Source organism: Miniopterus schreibersii, assembly GCF_964146895.1.
Source record: "Miniopterus schreibersii genome assembly, chromosome: 4".
Taxonomy (NCBI): domain Eukaryota; kingdom Metazoa; phylum Chordata; class Mammalia; order Chiroptera; family Miniopteridae; genus Miniopterus; species Miniopterus schreibersii.
Window position 1 is genome coordinate 62,161,184 of NC_138105.1, and position 21,269 is coordinate 62,182,452.

Sequence of the window (21,269 nt, forward strand, 5' to 3'; positions counted from 1 at the left end):
TATTTGTTGTTTAATGAAACAAAACAACTATTATTTGCTGCCCACGTCATTTTGTTAATCAGTGGTTCTGGGGTACAAGACCATTAATTTCAGTCCAAAGGAGCCACATAGGACTATGTACGGCACAGGCACATTGCTTATTTTCACTAGCAGGAATTGTCAATGTGGCTTTAGAGTCTAACTCTGAGCATCATGATTTAGAACGATCTCATGTCCACAGTGGCTCCTTTCCTCTCCCCTCTTCTTTGCCTTTTTAATAGGCTTAAACAAAATGGCTATCAGTCTCCGACTTCAGTGATTTCTGTCATCAACCATTCAGACATTTTCTTCATTTCTCATCATCATTGTGTGATATCAACCTTGTACAATTCTTGGCCAATGGCCATATTAATTTTCTACTTGAAAGAACACAAATAGAATACTGTTTATGACGAAGGTAGGAGGGGAGCTTGGGGAATAGCTGTTCGTCTTGATGCATAGCAATTAGCTTTGCAAACAGAAACAGTAACATGATTAGATCTGATACCTAGCCAAAGTGCCAAAAGGGGGAACAAATCATTCTGTTGGGGGTACTGAGTGGCTTTTTAAATAGTGGCTACATTTGCCTTTCTGGAAATGGTATGAGCAGTGTGACATCAGAGATCTTCAGTTTCCATGGTGATTATTAGTGATGGCATTTCAAATGTTGTGGTTAGGCTCTACTGTATAATTTCTTGCACTTTACACCATGAGAGAAGGAAGAGAAAGAACTGCTTCATATTAATATTTTTAAAGGAAAGAATGCTGATCATTTTAAGTAGATTTGTTAATCTTAAACATGTGTGTTGACAGAAGCTACATGAGTAAGCTGGTGAGAGATACTAAAGCACTTGGATTTAATAGGGACTAATTAATTGCTTAGATATTTAGCAGCAATTAACTGTTATTTTCTGCCTACACATTGTTTTATAAACTGGTTTGTTCTTATACTAATGATTTAGCCACTTTTTACATGTAGGAAAAGGTTATCTTCTTACTCTGAAGCAATTAATCCTGAGTTGAGAAATAGTTTAAGAAGTGAGAAAAATGCATCTTCCTCTGCAGTTAAGAACAATCTCTAGGATGAAGCCTGAGCGCCGCCCAGCCCAACATGGACATCCCCCAAGGCAGGCGGCGCCTCGTGCTTCCTCTACCTGCTCGCTTGGCCCTGGGTCCCTTGCACATGGGAGATACCTAATATACTAAGTGATTTTGATGTTGATGAAGCTAAACATTTCGTTTTTGCTTTAATTTTCACACTCAGAGTTGATGGCTATCTTTAAAGCACTCAGTTTACTTACTAAGAATTATATGTAGTTAAAAAATAGAATGAATAAGCAAAAGTCTAAGAAAGTGTTTCATTTGATTCTGACAAGGGAGTTTTTAATTTTCTCATGTAGCTGTAAAGTGAATCTTTTTAAAAAGACAAATCAGCTATAAATTTCACGTAAACACCATGCATTCTTTTTTCTATTAAAAAACAAATTGTTTTTTATGTTACCTCAACATATTTTGTTTACAGAGGTATATACTAGTTTTTCTGACTAGTGATTTAAATCAGACCTACTGAGTAGTTAATATTATCTAGAGGCAGACTCAAAGATTACAAATACAAGTTACAGAGAAACTCTGCTGGCAAGATGAAGGAAAGTCATAATAAATCAGAATGTAATTTAAGAACGAATTCTACACAAATGCATTCTTACAGTCACAGTAACCAGAATGATAAATGATCTGTCTCTCCCTTACTCAAGCTACTAGTTATGCCAGAAAAGAATATTAGGCCACCACTGTGTAAGAGTTTCACAAAAGCCTATAGACTGGAACAAGAATGCATATACAAACTGATGATAAGGTCAGGAAAAAAAGTAGATGACAGGTCTGAAAAAAAGAGTAGGACACTTAAGTCACAAAGTACCACCAATTGTGACTGAAGCTAATATGCACCCACAAATCACTGAAAGGATTAAGCCACCTAAGGTAAACTTTATCTTCATTTTTGTCATCAAAAACACAACCCACAATGAGACTGAGATCAGTTACTGATGAAATTAAAGGGCATTCTAATACGGTTTCAGAAAAGAATCTACTTAAAATGTAAATGTAAAACAACTGGTCATGTGGAGAACTGAAAAGGGGCAGGATTCTAAACCGTCAGAGCTGTAAAAGATAACGTGACCCATTTGTTTTTAGTAAGGAAATAAAGGTCCATGAAGATCAAGTGAAATTATCCAAGATCACAAGAACTACTGTCACTACAGAAATGCAGCCTGAACTGTACCCTGCCTAAGTGTCACCACATCTAATGAAGTGCTGTGAATGAATGCAGTGCACAAACAGAGTGCTAACACAGAGATTTACATTCTAAGGATCAACTTAGGGAAAATAACGGTTTGACTTTTTACAAAACCAATTAAAATGTGCGTGCGCACCCCTACCATCAATGTACTTAAATACACTATGTAAAGTATATGACTGATTGTCTAACCACTAAGCTGTATACCTGAAACTAATATAAAATAAAATTGAAAGTAAACTGTAAAAAAATAAAAAGGTCAAAGGGAAAATGAACAAACATGGAAGAAAAAAACAACATAAAAACATATTGTAAAAATAAACACTTTAAATCTGCCTTCCTTGAAGTTTTGAATAATGAACATCTCAGGTATCTGATTCAGAAATTTAAATAGAACAGTAATATATTACTAAGTTAGAGAAATAAAATGCATCATACACAGAATAAAGGTGCTAGCTTTTTCGTTTGGAGGATGACCAGATCTTGAGACAGACAAAGTCAAGGCCCCCTGTGATTTTCTCAAAATCAAGAGATGGGGGGTTTATAGACTATAGTGACAGGAAGTAGCACTTCCTTCCTCCCACAGAACTCTATTTAGTTCTTCCAGGGCTGTTCTTCTAGCTAGAAATCCAGACCAAAAGAAACCCCTGTACAGAAATCTAGGAGTTTTATTGTAGGAGCTATAAGGAGAAAGGCTCTTCCATGTTATTTTAAAAATTCTACAAGCAGATGATCTGAAATTGAGCTATTATATAGATTATGATAAAAACCCAGAAAGAGTGCAGATGCTGATTTCCATTTCCTGCTCATAAAAAGCAGAACCGGAGGCTTTTATGGGCAACTGAATGTGACCTCAGGCAAGTCAGGGCCCCCCCTGCATGTGTTATTTCTAAAAAGAGAGATATCATGAAGTCAAATGAAATAATGTGGAGAAGTGATAGAATACTGGTGCTCTCAGCTTTAAGACTGATTGGGTTTCCCACAGATACCAGAAAATCACGTGCTTGCATATCAGACTTTAAGGGCACAGGCACGGCCAGGGCCACAGAGTATCCTTGCCTTAATGATTGGGAAGACAATGCTCCATCTGGAAGAAAATATGAAAACCCTGCTACTCAAAGTGCGGTCTGAAGACAATCAGCATGGGTACCATGGGTATCATAACTGGTTAGAAATGTTGGCTCTCAGGCCCCATCCAAGACCTAATGAGTCAAAATCTGCATTTTAACAAAATCTCTAGGTGATTCACAAGCATGTTAAAGTGTGAGTACTGTACTGAAAACACTGACAGTGCTCCGCAAAAGAGGCCACTGAAATTTCTGATGATTTCAACCCTGGTACCACCAGAAAAGGCTGACCTCTGGTCAACCACAAATTAAATAGATGAGAGGTAAACATTTATCATCACATATATCAGTACCAATCACATGAGCCTCATTTACTTCATTTAGTTTCCTCTTCTTTAGTGGAATTAAAGATAACAGAGGAAAAAAATTACAAAGCTAGCTACGTTAAGAAGTGCTTTATTAATCTGTCTGGATAATGCCAAAAACCATGGCCAGACTAAATGATTAAGTGAGCCTGGGTCATTACATTTTCATAATCATTAAAAGCTAGGCAAGAGTATTGATTTATTGATGGGCAACACTTACTAATTTTTTTAAAAATAATCTCATTTCAACTTTCATTTTCAGAGAAGAGTATTTTCTTAAAAGAAAATAATCTGCCTTTAGAATGGAGTAGTCTAATAAGAAAACACACACTGGAGGAAAAATAATCTACATTTTGATCATGGCTTTCACCATGTTAGCTTCTTACTGGGAACAGCAAGTTTTGTAAGGATATGGCGTAGGAGAGGATGCATACATTATTTCTTATTCCACTCATCTAGAATGTCCTTTTCATGCTCCCTAACCCAATTATCTGACATCCTAGATAAGGTATGGAGAACCTACCAAATAAGAAAAGCTGTTCCCCAAGAGCAAAGACACTGAGAACAATATTTAAGGAACAAGAAACTCTGCCTTTAAACATCTTGTACTGGCAACTGAGATTCTACTTTAATTTTTTGAACAACAATATTGATAATCTCCACATTGGTTTACATTTTTCTTGAATCCATCAAAATTCATTTTCCCAGACAAAGTAACTGGACACAAAGCACAAGAGAGAGGGCTATGATGACTACTGTGACAGACAGTGAGGAAGACAGGACACAGACCATGGGTCTTGCCACTCAAGAGATGAAGTGCTTCTGAATGCTCTGTTCCACCAAACTGCTTATAGGAATTTTCTTTGTGTTTAAGCACAGCTCTTTCACTATTCAGTTCTGTCCAATTTTGAACATGAACAGGCACAAGGGAGGCCTGAGGTAGTTTAATTGCAGTACCAAGTTGAAAATGTGAATGAATCGTGAACTTGCCCTCCCCACTTACCTGATATAACAGCTATTTTCCCAGATCCATGTTCTTCTCTAGCTATTCTTTCTGCTTCCTCCATCAGCAGCATACCAAATCCCTGTAAGGAGCAATAAAGAGGGTTAGAGAATTAAGAAGAAAAGAAGTCATTAAGGGGGATCTGTAAAACAAGAAGGCTAATATTTAGTACTTGATAAAGTCTGTTAAAATAAGTGACAAAAAAACCCCATCTATGAAAGTAAGGAAAGAGAAACCATTCAATTATACCAAAAGTACACTTCAGCAGGCCAGTAAAAAAAAAGGAACAACTTTCCAACAAAAGCCAAATGGTATTTTGTGGATGATGTAATCTACTCACAGCAAGGCGGTAACTGCCTTTCAACTTCTCTTTTTAAGATAGGCAATCTCCAGGTGAGGAAGTCTGGGGCATCTAATCTTGTATTTATTAGTCACCTCTTCAATTTCCAAAAGGCTTTGAAACTAGGTAATTCTTTTTTTTTTTTTTAATATATCTTTATTGATTTCAGAGAGAGGAAGGGAGAGGGAAAGACAGAGAAACATCAATGATGAGAGAGTTGTCACTGATTGGCTGCCTCCTGAATGCCCCCTACTGGGGATCGAGCCCGCAACCCCGGCTTGTGCCCTGACTGGAAACTGAACCGTGATCTCCTGGATCCTAGGTCCATGCTCAACTGCTGAGCTATGCCTGGCCAGCTTTTTTTCTTTTAATTGATGTTACAGAGAGGAAAGGGGAGAGACAGAGAGGGAGAGAGAAACACTGATTTGTTGCTCCACTTATTTATGCATTCAATGGTTGCTTCTTGTATGTGCACTGACCGGGGATAGAATCTACAACCTTGGCTTACTGGGATAATGCTCTAAGCAACTGAGCCATCCAGCCAGGGCTCCGGGCAATATTCTTAGTTTGCCAATTTTGGGGTCTACGCCATATCCACTAGCGTCTTTAACCCATTTTCCTAGAATGTAAAAACGTGAGCTGTTTATTTAGGTTGCTTGGGTGGGGTGGGGAGTGGAACTGCGTTCCTCTATGTATCATATAGCTTGCATTTACGAAAGTGCTTTAACACTTCCTAAGTGCTTTCACATTATCACCTCCTTAAATTCCGTAATAGTGAATCATTCAAAACTGCTGGTATTAGACCATTTCTGCTTTTCAAAAACAGCAATTTCATATAGTTCAATCTAATATATTCCACTCGTCTGAGTCTCATTTTGTCTCTTCCTCCTCCCCACTCACCCCCCAAAGCAGGCTATTTGCAGAGAAGACATCTCTGAACAACTAAAATATTGGTTCCTCTGTTTCTACACTTCCCTTTCTCCTTTATTCTTTCTCCATCTCTTCCTCTGCTCCCCTGTCCCCCATTCCTTTTCTCTTTCCCTCCTTTGGGCAGTTTCTTTCTTTTCTTTTTTTTAATTTAAAATATATCTTTATTGATTTCAGAGAGAGGATGGGAGAAAGAGAGAGATAGAAGCATCAATGATGAGAGAGTCATTGATCGGCTGCCTCCCACAGGCCCCTGACTGGGGACGGAGCCCGCAACCCGGGCACGTGCCCTGACCAGGAATCAAACTGTGATCTCCTGGATCCTAGGCCGATGCTCAACCGCTGAGCCACGCATGGCCAGGCAGGCAGTTTCTTAATTACAGTCAAATAATTATAGTTAAATAGAAATGAAATACAGGATACCTGATGCTGAAATTTCGTAGGATCCCGACTGTTCACAGGGACTACACTTCCATACACATGCAGCTCTCGGACTATGGAAACACCTCCAACCAATTCAAAACGAAAGGTTTCCTCTGAACACTTTCGTAATCGCAGGAGGCCAATCAAAATGTCTTGATCTGGGTCTTCATATGATAAGAATGTTTCCCAGCCACCATTTGCAACATAATCTCTCCTTACCAATTCAACCTGTTTAATAAAACAAAACAAACAAAAAAAACCCCACATTTAAAAAAAAAATTAGAGAACAAAATTCATTTTTATAATTATATGTACTTACTTAGGCTAATATCCACAATTAGGGATAAAGAATGAATAATCACGAATTATTTCTTTTTACTTGTCTACTCTCAAATATCAATTAAATAAGAGTTCATGGCTTGTTCATGAACTATTTTTTTCTCCCCTCAGTGGGCGTCAGGACCAATGACCACTAGCTGCTCAGGTACCAAAAAAGCGTATTTCCCAAATCTCTTGATGTCAATTCCACACGTAGAGCAATCAAGCTGCCCTATGTGTTCCACTCACAACAGAAGCCTTTTCTGATGTTCATGAACTATTATAAAAGAAAAACAATTTTACAGCTTCATAAATATTTGAACTTCATTAACCTTAAAATTCTTACAAACATCTGGCTTAGTAAATGTTTCCATGCAGTTAAATCTCTGATGTTCCATGAAGAGTCTCTAAGGTAAAATCGCACGCTCTGTCATGTGCGTAGCTCTTGGGAGAACCCCTGGGCCCCAGAACTGTCAGGTGCTCATTGGTTTCATTTTCTAGTTCTTACCTCCCACACTAAAAACCCATTTTTTTGGGGGGGTGTGTGTGTGTGTCATGGGTCACTTACTTGTTCCTTGATGGCACCCCAGAGGATGCCTTTAAAATATTATGTCTAGTTATGAGATTAATACATTGAAGAAAATCCAATCACTGGAGGGTGGCTTCTGGGGGAGGCTTTTATGGTAGCAATTTACACGGGCTTTTGATTCAACTCACTGTTCAAGTGGCCCTTGTACTTCGCATAAATATCAGCAATATGTAACAATATGCAGACACAGAAAAGCTAAGCCTGCATATGTGGGCATGGCCACACTCAGACACATTCCGAAAATGGTCAGATTGTACCCACAGTGAGGTGAACAATTCAGACTAATGCTTATCTTCCTTCTAAACTAACTGTTCGCTAAATAACTGGATTGCACAAGAATCTGGCAAACTGATTAACTGTGCTTGGGTCTACATTTTCCCTCACAAGGTCCCAAATGTGAAAAATGTCAATTAAGCAATTCATTTTGAGAACAGAAATATCAACACAGATCTCATCGATTCTAGCCTTTCCTAATGGGGTTCCACAAGAGCTAAATCCCACAAAAAATTTCACACATAGCTGGACATTGTAGATATACAGGAGAGATGTTACTTCGTTACAAACAATGGACGTCTTCGGGTATCAGGCTTAAGTTTTGTGGAACACTTGCCTGCTGATTTCATTTGATTACCACCAATGGTCAATAATTTAACAGTTGCACACAATGAGATAAGCAGATCACATCCAGCTTTACCTGAATGTAGCCACTAGTCACGTGTGGCTATTTACATTTGAATTAATTAAATAAAATTAAAAACTCAGTTCTTCAGTTGCACAAGCCATCTTTCAACTGCTTAAAAGTCACATGTGACTGTTGGCTGGATGGCACAGATTATAGAATATCTCCAACATGGCAGAAAATTCTATTGAACAGTGCTGGTCTAGAATGAAGTTGAGACTTGGTTTTCCTAACCTGGCTCTTCTAGAATTCAGCCACCCTCATACTTCGCATTCCTGGCTTGACAGCTGTATCTGATCCACAATTACTCTTTGCTTAGTTTACTTGTTAACTTGTAGGGTTCAGTCCCACTGGTAAGAAGGTGTGGGTCTAGGCTTGACAAAAAAGATCTATGAACAGGACCCAATCTCTCTATAAAATGAAGAAACTAACCTGGTATGGCCGTACTTTGTGATGAATTTCTTGAATTCCAACCTCTCTGGTTCTCACATCTCGACACTGGCAAAAACAAACAAACAAACAAACAAACAAAAAAACCCACAAAAAAAACAAACACACAAAAAAAAAAATGGAGAAGGGGAGCAATTATAAAACTGGTAACTAATTCAATTTTTACTGAAGCCTCACCACCAAACCCTGGGCTCAAAATTAAGTTTGGACATAATTTACATTGAGATAAAAGAACTGCATTTAAATATGAAGCCATCTTTAATAAATCTGAAGATGGGAACCATGGAATGAAAATGTATTAAGTTAGCACGGTACAGCTTTTAAAATAAGTTTAGAATTCAAATAAGATCGATATATAATATTGGAAGTAAAGAACATACATCCTAAAATCTGGTAATAGTTTTATCCAGGAGATATAACTGTATTTGAAAGTGCAATTCAAAACTATGTATATAGAAGAGTAAAAAGCAAATTCCTAATTGTTAAAAACTCTCACCACTTTATGGCAGTTAATATTTTTAGCATCATACTTGTATCACTTTAGAAATCCAGTCAAAAAGAGGGAAGTGGAAAACTTTTTTTTTTTTGCAGAGAAGGGCACTGTGGAAGAAAGGATGGGAGGGAGGGAGGGAGGAAGGAAAGGAAGAAGAAAAAAAGGGACCTAGACTCATTTACTTTATAATCTGAATCACAGTCACAAATGGCCCTTTGAGTGTCCCTGGGAGGCACAGAGCTGCCTGCAGATGATATGCATGCAATGCCTGGTCTGCATGGCCAAGCATATGTGATGCAACTCTCACTTCTATCCCACATGCTACATGGCCTGACATTTATAATTACAAAATCCTAAAAGTATTCAATTATATGTCCTATGGCATATTTTCCCTGTAGAATAAACTGTAAAAATTATTTTCAGAAAAGATCACCCTAGGAAATTTGATCATGTCATTCATGCAAGCTAAACTACTAAGTGTATTTATGAAGGACTGCTATAAGTGGATAGAATTCCACAAGAAATATTAAGAGCTCATTTTCAGTTCTATAAAAACAAAGCTATTCCCATGCCCCTGGAACCAGTCCAAAATAACAATGCTTTGCTGATGTGGATTCCATGAAATCAAACAAAAATTGTATAGCAAACAAGGATCACAAGTCTCTGTAACTATAATCCTATTACATTTGTAGGCTCTTTTAACTAAAGCAATTCTATATAGTAATTTGCATGTGAACGTACTATATTTATATGCCCTTACTGAATGCCTGCATGCTTCTTTCTTCTTTTTTGGGGTGGGGGATGCTTTTTAAAAGACAGAGATTGGTGTGTGCTTATTTTCTGCTTTAGACATTGCCCATATGAACTAGCTGTCTTTTGGCTGTAACTGAATTCCAGTTTTTAGACAGGCTATCAAGGTTTGTGAGAGGTACAGGGTTGAAGACAATAGCTGGGTGATGAGGTTATCAGGATAACCAGGCTGGATCAGTCACTTTGGCAGTGGTGTCCTCAGAGAGAGAAGGTGGAGATCAGGGACAGTCAAAGAATGGGAAGCAAAGTGTGCCTACAATCTTGTTTGCTGCTATTAATTACTGCAGATACATGAGCTGTTTTTTAGAACTTTAAATTTTTTAATGTTCTAAATGTTTTTTAGAACACCAAATTTTTTTTGGTGGGGGGGAGAAGGTAGAATAAGCCAATAATGTTCACAAACTCTCCTCTGCATAAACAATCTTCTGAAAGTTTTGCCCATAATAATTTGGCTAAGGGAATAAAATGTCCTGGGTAAGTCTTCAAACATGATATACGGTCCTCAAAATGATGTCTTTCAAAGTGCAGTCCACGTTTATATTATGCATGAGAACATCTCACAGCTCCATGCCAGACAGACACCACTCCTGGCCTTTTCTCTTGAGCAGCTCTACGAAGGAGTTTCTAGGGCACTGAGTTTCAGAGATTTAAACTGCAGATTCCTCGGCTCTTTGTATTTCAAGGTCAGCAGAAACGAAGTGCTTAGTGAATATCTGTGAAATAACTGACTGAATAGACATGAGGGTGGAGAGGGGCGAGGGGACGGGTGTATGTGGCAAAGCGCTGTTTGGTAATTATTTCACGCACCCAATCCCTGTTTCTTCAAACAGTGTATTCCCATTAGTCAGGAATCGAACTCTCAATACTTCAAAAGAAAATGTGTTTGTTTTTTTATAAAGGGAGTTGAACACACAGTTGGCAATCTGAGGCAGAAATAAACCACTAAATTAACCAACCTATACTCTTCTGGAAGAAAACAGAAGGGGTGTGGTAAGGGACGGGGTGCAGCCTTTGCAACCACTGGCTGCAACTTCCAACACGCTGAATGCCTTCAATATGGGAAAGCTTTCTGACCAAACTCCCAAGTTTGTGTGAGAATATCAAAGTTTTTCTGCATTTCAGATTACTTTGATCTCAACAGTTACAGTCAGACTCTTACCTGTATTCCAAGGTCTTTCATTCTTGCAAATGCCAGCTCTCTCAAATTACCATGTTCAACTCCTGAGCTGACCAAGGGCATTGGAATATCTCTGTAGGAGAAAAAGATCGGCTGTTGTAAAATATAAATCATTCTCTACAGCAGCACGGTGAGATGATTTTTAAAAGGAAAAAAAAAAGAACAGAAAAAACACAAACCCAAAAATCTACAATGCAGATCAGAAAAGCAGAGGCTGAATAGTCTAACCAGGAAGCAAGGTTCAGAACTTCTTTCTCTCTCTGTTTTCCCATTTATGAAATTCTGATTTTCACCCACCACTCAGGGTTTTCATGAGAAACACCTGATAAAAATCATTCTATAAGATTATAAAGGTGCAAAGCAGATGTTCAATAACCATTAGTGATGATTTTTAACTGACAAGACATTGGTACTAAACAAAGGAAGAAATAAAACTCTGTTTAGTTTTTTTAAAAAACCAAAATCTAATTTGTTTAGTTGCTGAATGACAAGCAACCAACAGCCTGGCTCAGCCAACAACTGGTCTCAAAGAATATTTTTTCCCCCTAAAATCTAAATTTGAAATGACTCTGCATTAGAAAAATAACGACTTGCCTAAAGATAAGAGGAGATAAAATTTATTTCCTGGTATTAATATAATGTAAAGTGCTAGGCATTAAGGAGACTTTAATCAAAAGTTGAAGTTATGAGTTCCATTTTAGTAGCCCAAACATCTTCTTTCTAGACAAAAATCAGTACCTAAACATAAAGCAGTTTTTAAAAATCTGAAGAACAGGCTCAGCTCATCTGCTTTCTATTCAAAGACAAGTCCCTCATTTGTTTTGTCTAATATCTGGTTGATTTGAAGAAAGATGAAGAATACACCAATTATCTTCTTATTTTTGCTTTTGAATCAACTTGAGTCTTCTTCTCTTTTTACTTACCCCTTCAAATGCTAAGTAAACAAAATTAGCTACTTCATCCATTAATTCTAATAAGATATTTCTCACTCAGAAGTACCAAAAGCCAATCAATTAGCATTAAAAACTTATATAAGTAAGTCTACTGGGCTCTGGAAGTCAGTAGTTTCCATAAGACACTATACGGCAACGATCAGTCAAAATTCTTTAAGGTGACTCACCAGGGAATTCAAGGCAAGAGTAACATAGCCAAAGTTAAAGTCTTCTAAATGCCCCTTTGTACTCTACAAAATTTTATAAATAACTCACAAATACACGTATGTACTTTCACAACTTAAAGTAAAATGTAAAACACTGTTAGACATGATATGAAATTAATCTAATAAAACCCATGGTGACCACTGTTAGTGCATACATGACAGACACCTCTGATTCCTGTTATTCATGGCAGTTACACTTTATACAGGTGCCACATACACTGACTCAGCAAACACGGAAGCACTGGGCCTAGGGAAAGTGCAGGGTTAGTTTCCTGCAAGTCTTTAGTCACATTTTCTATAACGGATCAATACATAACCTTGTTTTATTTGTGTTACTGTTTAAAGGCACCTTATTGAACATACAAGTGATTATTAATATTGCTCTTGTGGCCAACAGCACTATAATTCATGCCTCAGTGAAACTTATCTAACCATGTATCTTCTTCATGAGGCACATCACAGCGTTCTAGTGCTTAGGAACACGAGAGAGACAGCACCCTAGCACTATGCCTGGGAGCCATTTTAAAGTGCAAAATCAACAAAAAGCACAAAAATGTAAAAGGTGTGTTATTAAATAGACTGCAAAAAGGACACTATTTACAGTATGCGAGCTGAAACAAGTACACAGCATTGCACCAATTTCCTATTCCTCCCTCATCAACCCTCCAACTACGGGTCTAGCACTTACCAGTGACTCCTGTCTACACCACCTTCCCTGTAATAACCATGGTGATTATCAATTTCTATCATCCCATCTGTATTTATTAGTTGTGCTTGTATTGTAAGGAAGATCTTTCTCTTTTCCCTATTTATTAATTTATTTATGAACTCATGGATTCCTATTTTATTCAATGAGTTGTAATCTGATATTAACACATTATTTTGTTGCTTAAATTAGATTTGGCCAGTGGGCATGAATTCAGGCTGGCTTCTCGCTCCTTGTGACATGTTCCTATCATTTTTTGAATACTTCCTTACTTTCTGGAAACAAGACGTTCCAAGTTGATCTTGTATGTTTGCTGCACCAACCCCGGAATTGGTCATTTTTCCAAGCAGCCCTGATTCCTTTCAGGGAAAGAGAGGAATTTAAAAACCAAGATCTGGGCATTCACTGTGTTCATTACTACTGAGATGTCACTGTCTCTAGATCCTCTCAGTGCACACACTAAGAAATGTGTGTGTGTATATCTACACATACACACACACACATATATTATTTATAGTCATATATACACACATAAACCATGCCGTATGGATGCCATAATAAAATCAATGGCAACCACTGTTAGTATTAATTACATAACAGGTATCTACAGTTGTATATATATTTCTATAAAATAAAAAGCCCATGCCTTCATGCTGATAATCACAATTCTAATCCAGTGCCTGAGTATTCTTTTCAGCTTTCCATCTTTCAATGTTTATAAATCCCTTCAGATAGTAAAAAACCTGGCTCTCTTGTCATTAGTGTATTTACTTATTTGCTAAATCAAATAACTTACTTGTTCAGTGAAACCACTCCCCCAACTATTATAGCTGCCACCTCTACACTCCCTACCCTTACTCTCCATTCCTTCAGATGCCAGGCCTGCTGCTGTAAATGCCTGTGGCACTGCCTCCACAGGTGACGGGACAGGGAGATGGGAAAAGGAAGGGTTATGGGCTCTACAAATATTTCTAATAATGAACCAGTACTTTTATTTTTATTTTTTTAATTGAATTTACTGAGTTGCATTGGTTAGTAAAATTACATAGGTTTTGGATGTACAATTCTATAATACATCATCTGTACATTGTATTGTGTGAAGAACCAGTACTTTTAAAAGACACTAAAATTTGCAATGAAAGTAAATTCTCAGGAATAGGTTTTATCATACAGTGTTAAGCAGAACTATATGACAGAAATACAGAATTACCAGCAGGGCTGGCTAATAATTTGGGGGCCCAATGCAAAATGAGAACAGAGGGCCTCTTGTTTAAAAATCATTAATAATCTCAAGATAGTGAGAGCAGAGCATCGAGCCAAGTGCAAGGCCCTATGAAACTACATGGGTCGCCTGTCCCTGAAGGTGGATCTAATTACCACAAAGCACAAGTCAGTGAGGACCTGGTAACACAGGGCTTTATGATGATGCTGACAGCTGAAAACTGTCTTTAACTTTATGTCTGTCACTAAGAAAATGCAACACAGTTTTAATGGTCTTTAGCAGTGACATGCCTGGAGTATCATACCAAATAAGAGTTTTTCCTCATTAAAAAATAGAAATGTGGCAATCTCCATTTTCAGTGATAAAGTCCTTTTTCACTGGAAATGAGGGAAGATAATTCTACATATACGGAATATCTGCTATGTGCAAAGCAGTGTGGATTAAGCAATCTGCCATATATAAAGATTAAAAGACACTTATAGTCTTCTGGGACTTCAAAACGCCAGTGAGATTACTGACCATCTGAACTTACTATATCCATCTAGGTAGGAGCTAAAATTATTTTTAGGTTTCTCAATTGGTTTCAATCTAGTTTCACTTTCTTGAAGAGAGATTACATTTGAGAATATTCACTTTTCTATTTCAACAGGCAATATTTCAAGCTTTGTGTTGCTAATATTTGCAATTTGCTCATCAAAAAAACCTTTCAAAGTGATGTCTAGAGCTTTTTTGGTCTGAAGTTTCTCACACTTCATAAGCATGGTTTGGTTGCAAACTGGCATTCCTATTCTAACGCTTTGCAGTGATTTAAATATCACATCAAGGCAGGCAGCTGTCAAACAGCCCGTGGGCAGCAACAGTTTAATCTATCATGTGTCTGGACAGAATCTTACATTTAATCACTGACTGCGCCCTTCAGGCCTGCAGTACAGAATCATCTATTAGGATGCTGCTTCATAAAAACACCCAGTAAGATGTTATTAACTCAACTGTCATCAAGTTAAAAGTGTAAATTAGGTAAGGAAAAAAAATAGAAGGTAGGGTAGGCAAAATGGCCAATTAAAAATATCAAGTTATCTATTAGTAAAATATAGTATTAAAAAAAAAGCCCTGGCCAGCGTGGCTCAGTGGTTAGAGAGTCCGTCTGCATACCAAAGGGTCTCGGGTTCAATTCCTGATCAAGGGCACGTACCTGGGTTGCAGGTTTGATCCCCAGACCCAGTCAGGGTGAGTGCAGGAGGCAACCAATCGATGTGTCTCACACCGATGTCTCTCTCTCTCTCTCTCTCTCCCTCCCACCTTCCCTCTTTCTCTCTCTCTCTCCCCCCCTTCCCTTCCACTCTAAGTAACATCGTGTTCTCATCTGAAGTACCTTCCCTTCTACTTTCCTTACTCTGTTCCTCCCTTCTGATACCTGTCTAAAAAATAGTTCCTAAAATCTCCTCCTTGTACACATTTAGATTCACTAATCAACATTAAGTATATAGCCTATAATTGGTAAAAGCTGTCATAGGCAGAAATAAAATGGCCAGATTTTCTAAAGGCACAGAACATAAAGACATATATGATTTTCCTTTATTATGATTCAAAACAAAAATAAATCAACAATAATTATTAAAACTGCCTGGATTAAACACTCTGGGAGAACCATTGCCAATGGTTTCTTTCTAGCAAGACATAACTGACTGCTCCCAAATTAGACTAATTTCCACATTTGCAGAATTGTTTTAAAAGTTTAAAACTGAAGCCAGAAGAAACAATGCAAAGTCAAAACCCTGCAATTCTCTTTCCTCAAATCAGGAGGTTTCTCAGCCACTTAATACTGTTTAAATACCCATCTTTCTCTTGCACAGATTTGTAGATATGAAACTTTTTTTTACCAGAACACAGCTCCAGATTGTTATTAAGTGTTAAGTGTACTATGTGAACATGGACATGGCTTTTTGGTTCCCTAGTCTTATTTGTGCAGGAGAGGAGATAATTCAAAAGGTAAAGATAAAATTCATGATTTTTTTTTTTTTTTAGCTATTTCAATAAAAAGCACTATCTCCATTCTGATCCAAATGCCACAACTGGCAACTTAGATATAAACAGACAACTGATATAAGAAGAAACACAAATAATCAGTTACATGGGAAAAAAATGTTAATCCTTATGATAACTAGGGAAATGCAAATTAATACCCCTAGGTAAATGAAATTAAAAATATAACCATCCGCATCTATAAAGTTGTGGTAAAACCAGTAACTATTTACTCTAAACTGGTATTACCCTTTTGGAAAACCACATCAATATACTTAATGAAAATTAAAACACTCTTTTATACTCTTCTAATTCCAGAAAGTATAATAATAATAAAAGAAGCTTAGGTATTTATTTTATCATGATCTGTTAGAACTTCAATATAAGCAAAAGTTCCATGTACATGAATTTTAGCTCTAGTGGATGCCAGGATGATTAAAAACTTAAAATAATTTTTTAAAAACCTGGAAGCAACCTAAACGTTCAACATTAGGGAACAGTTTACTGCAAAAGACAAATTAAAATGCTAGACTACTATGCTACATTAAAATTGTAACTATGAAGATTATTTTAAGTCTTTAACAAGAAATGCAAACAGCATATTTGCGAATGCATGAAATGTACTGCTGTGTAAAGATGCATTCCAATTATGCAAGGAAATTTTTGGAAAAATAATGTAGGCCTGTTATTAAAACATATATTGAAAGTGATTTTAAAGTAGCTTTATAGAGAAAATATTACTTTGTTCATATAAATATAGCCCTCACTATATGGCTGGAAATTAAGAAAATATAAGGTCTGGATAATTAGTAATATTCTAAAAACTGTTGGAAAAACATATAAAATCACAAAGTAAAAAAGAAGTATATTGGGATTAGTGGACAGTGGTGCACAGCAGGAACACATCACACCATACACCTGAGTACTGCAAAGCCTAGCCTGGAATTTCAGTGATTACCAATAACAAAAAAAAAATCAGTATAAAATAAATCTCAATCACTTTTATGCATTATATATGAAGGAAATATATAAATAAAAGTGGGCAGAAAGTAAGTAGAAAAATATAATTAATTTGAATGAATTCTTATGCAGGTGGTCACAGTAATAGTTCAGTAATATTTAATGCAAAACATAAAGTAACATAATATACTTGAAGGCATTTTGCCCATGTTTACAGAAAAACAAATGCTAACTTGAGCGTTAATCCACAATAAGCTACATTTAAAAACCAGAATTCTAATGGAAACTTGTATAACAATATCACAGCTGTATTAAAAAGAGGAAATATAAAGTGAAAAATACATAAAATTTTAATCTTTATATTAAAAAACATAGAAAATAATCCCATTCAAAGTGAAGTAAATTATCAGTCCCAAAGCATGAAACTCTGACATCACAGCCAGACTCCGGATGACTCTCTCCACCAAAGGCATTTACTGTGTCAGGAACTGAGTCATCACTATCTTCAAACACACTGTCCTCAAACTCACTGAAGACATTCCTCACTCCATATTTTCAAGGAGATTGAACCTCTTGTTTTACAGCATGTATTCCGTAAGTTCTAATTCAGCCACACATCTGTAAAGTAATTGAGTGGCACTTCAAAATGTTAAGCCTACATTCACCGGCGCCTCTTGTCCCATAGGAGCCCTTTAAGTGATGTACTGAGAGAGAAATAGAAGGCAGAGTTTGGCCTTCTGGAATCAGAGCTGGGGACTGCTGTTGGCTGATTCTCCAGAGAGAGCTGTGACGGGGTCATGATAGGAGAATTGAGTACAGGGAGGTTTCTTTAGTCAGCCTCATATGTTATCCATAATCATGCCTTTCTCATCATACAGTCTTTTGGTTATATAATGTGCATGTTCTTACTTCTTCCTGTCATGACCTCTTTACAATTTTTCTATAGAGATTGTATTTGTGGCTGTTTTCTTGAAATCCTCTCAGAATAATGTCCCACAGTGATATTTCATAAAGTCTACAAAATTAAGCTTTTAATGTTATAGCAATGCCTCTGTTGCTTTTGACTCACTGATTAGAGCAGTAAGACATTTAGAGCTGACAATGAAGCGGAGAATGCAAATTTTCCATCTGATTGCCTGTGTGATCTGTGTCTTGTTATTTCTGGTAAGAAAACTTTGATGTCTATGGCTGTGAAATTTCTATCCTGTGATATTTGCTGCCATGCTGGGAGGTATTATCTTTTGCTTGCCCTATAGTATAAGTGCCTGACATTAAGCTTTTTGACTGTAGTATGAGTGCCTGACATGAAGTTTTTGATTGCCAAGGCACCCATTTCAGAAGGCACCCACCCTGGATAAACATGCTGCCAGCTGTATGACACAACTACCAGCAAAACACCCAGATGAGGAGCTAGGCTGCCCCCACCTATGAAGTTCACTCTTCCAGAAAGCCCTGCTTAACCTGGATAATTGAACATTAGAGTGACCTATTTCTCCCTTCCTGCACTCTAGTTCCCATTCTTATGCTTTAAATTAGCCAATAAAGAGTGAGCCCATAAAAATCTACACACCCCACCCTAGAATCCTAAAAAAGGCAGAGCTCCAGGTCTGTGCTCCGCCTCATGGCCCCAAACTTGCTGTGCCCCTCGGGCTTGCTGAGTACCCTCAAAGACCTGCGAGTAATAAATCTTGTTCCTCAAAGTTCCCTGACATTTTGGTGAAGTGCATCCTGCAGCCATAATAGGAAGCATAATAAGGGCTGGTCCAGCCGCTAGATTGCTCCCCTACCCCCCACCGTGGGGTAAATGTGCGGGCTCACCAAAAGTAATCAGACCGAATAAGTGCCTCCGGCATTCCTAGCTGACAGCGTCACCATCAGTAGGCTGAGACCCACGGAACAGTGATACTGCCATATTCTGTTGCTGGGAAGTAGTATCTTCACTGTTCTCTGGTTGCCTAGGTCAGTTAAATGCAAATAACTTTTTCTTCTGTCTCTGCTAATAATACTGCATCTTTGTTTTCTACTGTATTAAATTTCTTGAAATAACCTCAAAGTTACAGAAAAAGTCCCAAATGTAGTACGAATAACTATTTTCCTTGTCTATTTGAAAGTAAACTGGAAACAAGATGTCCCAACACCCCCAGAATACTTTCAGCATTTCCTACAACAAGGATATTCTTACATAACCATAATATGATCATCAAAACCAGGAAATTAACACTGACATTTCACTACTGTGTAATCCTAGACTCCATTCTAGCTTCACCAGTGTCTCAATGCCCTTTATAGCAAAAGGATCCAGTGAGAACCTTGTATTGTATTTAGCTGTCATGTCTTCTTCAAAATGGAACTCTTTCCTTGATCTCCCTACTTCTGAAGATTACAGGCAACTTATGTTCTTAGAAAGTTCCTCAGTTTGTCTGGTGTTTCCTCATGAATAGATTCAGATTATGGAGTTCTGGCTGAGTAACACAGAAGTGATATCAGGGGGCACACAACCATGATTTGTACTATTACTAATCATATTCACACTGATGAGCTGCCAGGCTTCTCCATGGTCAAGTTACTCTTTTCCACTTTGTAATTAATAAATACATTGTGGGAGGTACTTTGAAACAACATATAGTCAATTCTCATTATTCCCAGTGTTATGTTCTACAAAGTTGCCATGAACATTTAATTAGTGACTATCATAACATTGCTCCTAGAGGAAATACAGGGTTATGTTCCTATGAGCCTCTGCTTGCAACATTTTCATCAACTGATCAACACATTATTTGTTTTACATGTGTTTCTGTGTAAGAACACCATATATATGTATTGTTGATTCATTAACATTGAACTTGGGGCCAATGGTGCTATAACTCATGGCTGAATGAAGCTTACCTAACACATATATTTTCTTCATAAGGCACATCACAGCCTGCCTGCACTTAGGAATGCTACACAACACTTCATTACTACACTTGGGGCCATTTTAAATAGGGAAATCACCAACAAACAGCACGAAAATGCAAAAAATGTGGGCATTAAATAGACTGAAGAGGACACACACACACTCTCTCCTATTCCAAACACCATGGAGTACATTCTAATTTTCTCCTTTTTCACATCTGTAATTCCCTTTCCAGATAACAAAAAGCCTAGCTCCCCTTATACTTAATATTATCTGTGTATTAGGTCGTACCTATTAGATCAACCTTTTGCAAGTGACCAGTCTTTTGCTGCTGTCCCCTTCCCTGCACCCTCCCAGAGACACCCCCTCACCGCGCTCGGCTCTGACATCCTGTCAGATCAGCCCCTTGCGAGGACGCCCACTTTACCACATTCAGGCTGCAGCAGCCTGCCCCCCGCCACTGTCTCCTCCACAAGAACACACTTCTTTCTCACCCTGCTCTGGCCTTGCAGCTCCCTGTTCCTCCAAGTGAGATGCCTGCATTGTTCAGCACCACCTAATATCTGCCAAGAATGATCACTGCTACTCTTTGTCTTCAGAGGCTCTAGAACAGGGATAAGACACATGGCCACCGTTCCACCTCCCACACTTACTTCTGTACCTAACTGAAGTAGACCTGGAAAAGGAAATCCTGATCTAGATCATACGTCCTGGAACCAGGCACTGTGCCTATTTGTTACCTTCACAACCCCACCTCCTGGCTCATGAAAGAAGGGAAAGGGAAACGTGAACAAATACGATTCTGACAAAGTGGCTTGGACATGGTGTCCTTTCATTTCCGTCCTCTATCTACAGATAGCATTCTAGATGTCCCTTTTTTAATTTAAAAAAAGTCAAACCCCTCAATATGAAATCAGTCTATTCGCATTAGAAATTGTGAACAGACAGAGCAGTCACTGATTCCTTCTGGCATAAAAAATAACAACACTACCTCTGCACTCGGTACACTCGCGTCCATGGAGGCACAAGGGCAAGGATCCGAGCCACCAATTCGATCAGGTCACTAGGGGAATAACTCTTATATCTTCCTGACTTCCACAGCTCATAAAGCCCAGTTCCACGAATCACCAGGGTAGGGTAAAGTTTTAAACCATCAGGACGAAAAGCAGGGTTCTCAAAAAACTCCTGTGAATAGAGGGCAGAAAGTTACTTCTTTAGCTATGTAGAAACTGTACATGCAAGTTTCAAATCTGGGCCAGTACCTACCTGGTCCTCAGAACGCCTTTCCTTTCGACCAAGGGAGGGGACGCAAACAGAACCAAAATTCATTGTTTTTATAGCCCCACTGG

General features: G+C 37.9%; 1 protein-coding gene across 1 annotated transcript in view; it reads right to left on the reverse strand.

Annotated features, from left to right (window-relative positions):
• ELP3 (elongator acetyltransferase complex subunit 3) overlaps window positions 1-21,269 on the reverse strand; it is a 75,335-nt gene that overhangs the window by 15,931 nt on the left and 38,135 nt on the right. Inside the window, exons 10-14 of the mRNA XM_081137330.1 lie at window positions 20,912-21,105; window positions 10,938-11,028; window positions 8,458-8,523; window positions 6,440-6,667; window positions 4,750-4,831 (exon numbers count right to left, since the gene is read on the reverse strand). Coding sequence (XP_080993456.1) covers window positions 4,750-4,831; window positions 6,440-6,667; window positions 8,458-8,523; window positions 10,938-11,028; window positions 20,912-21,105 — 661 coding nt within the window. The remainder of the gene's footprint in view (window positions 1-4,749; window positions 4,832-6,439; window positions 6,668-8,457; window positions 8,524-10,937; window positions 11,029-20,911; window positions 21,106-21,269) is intronic.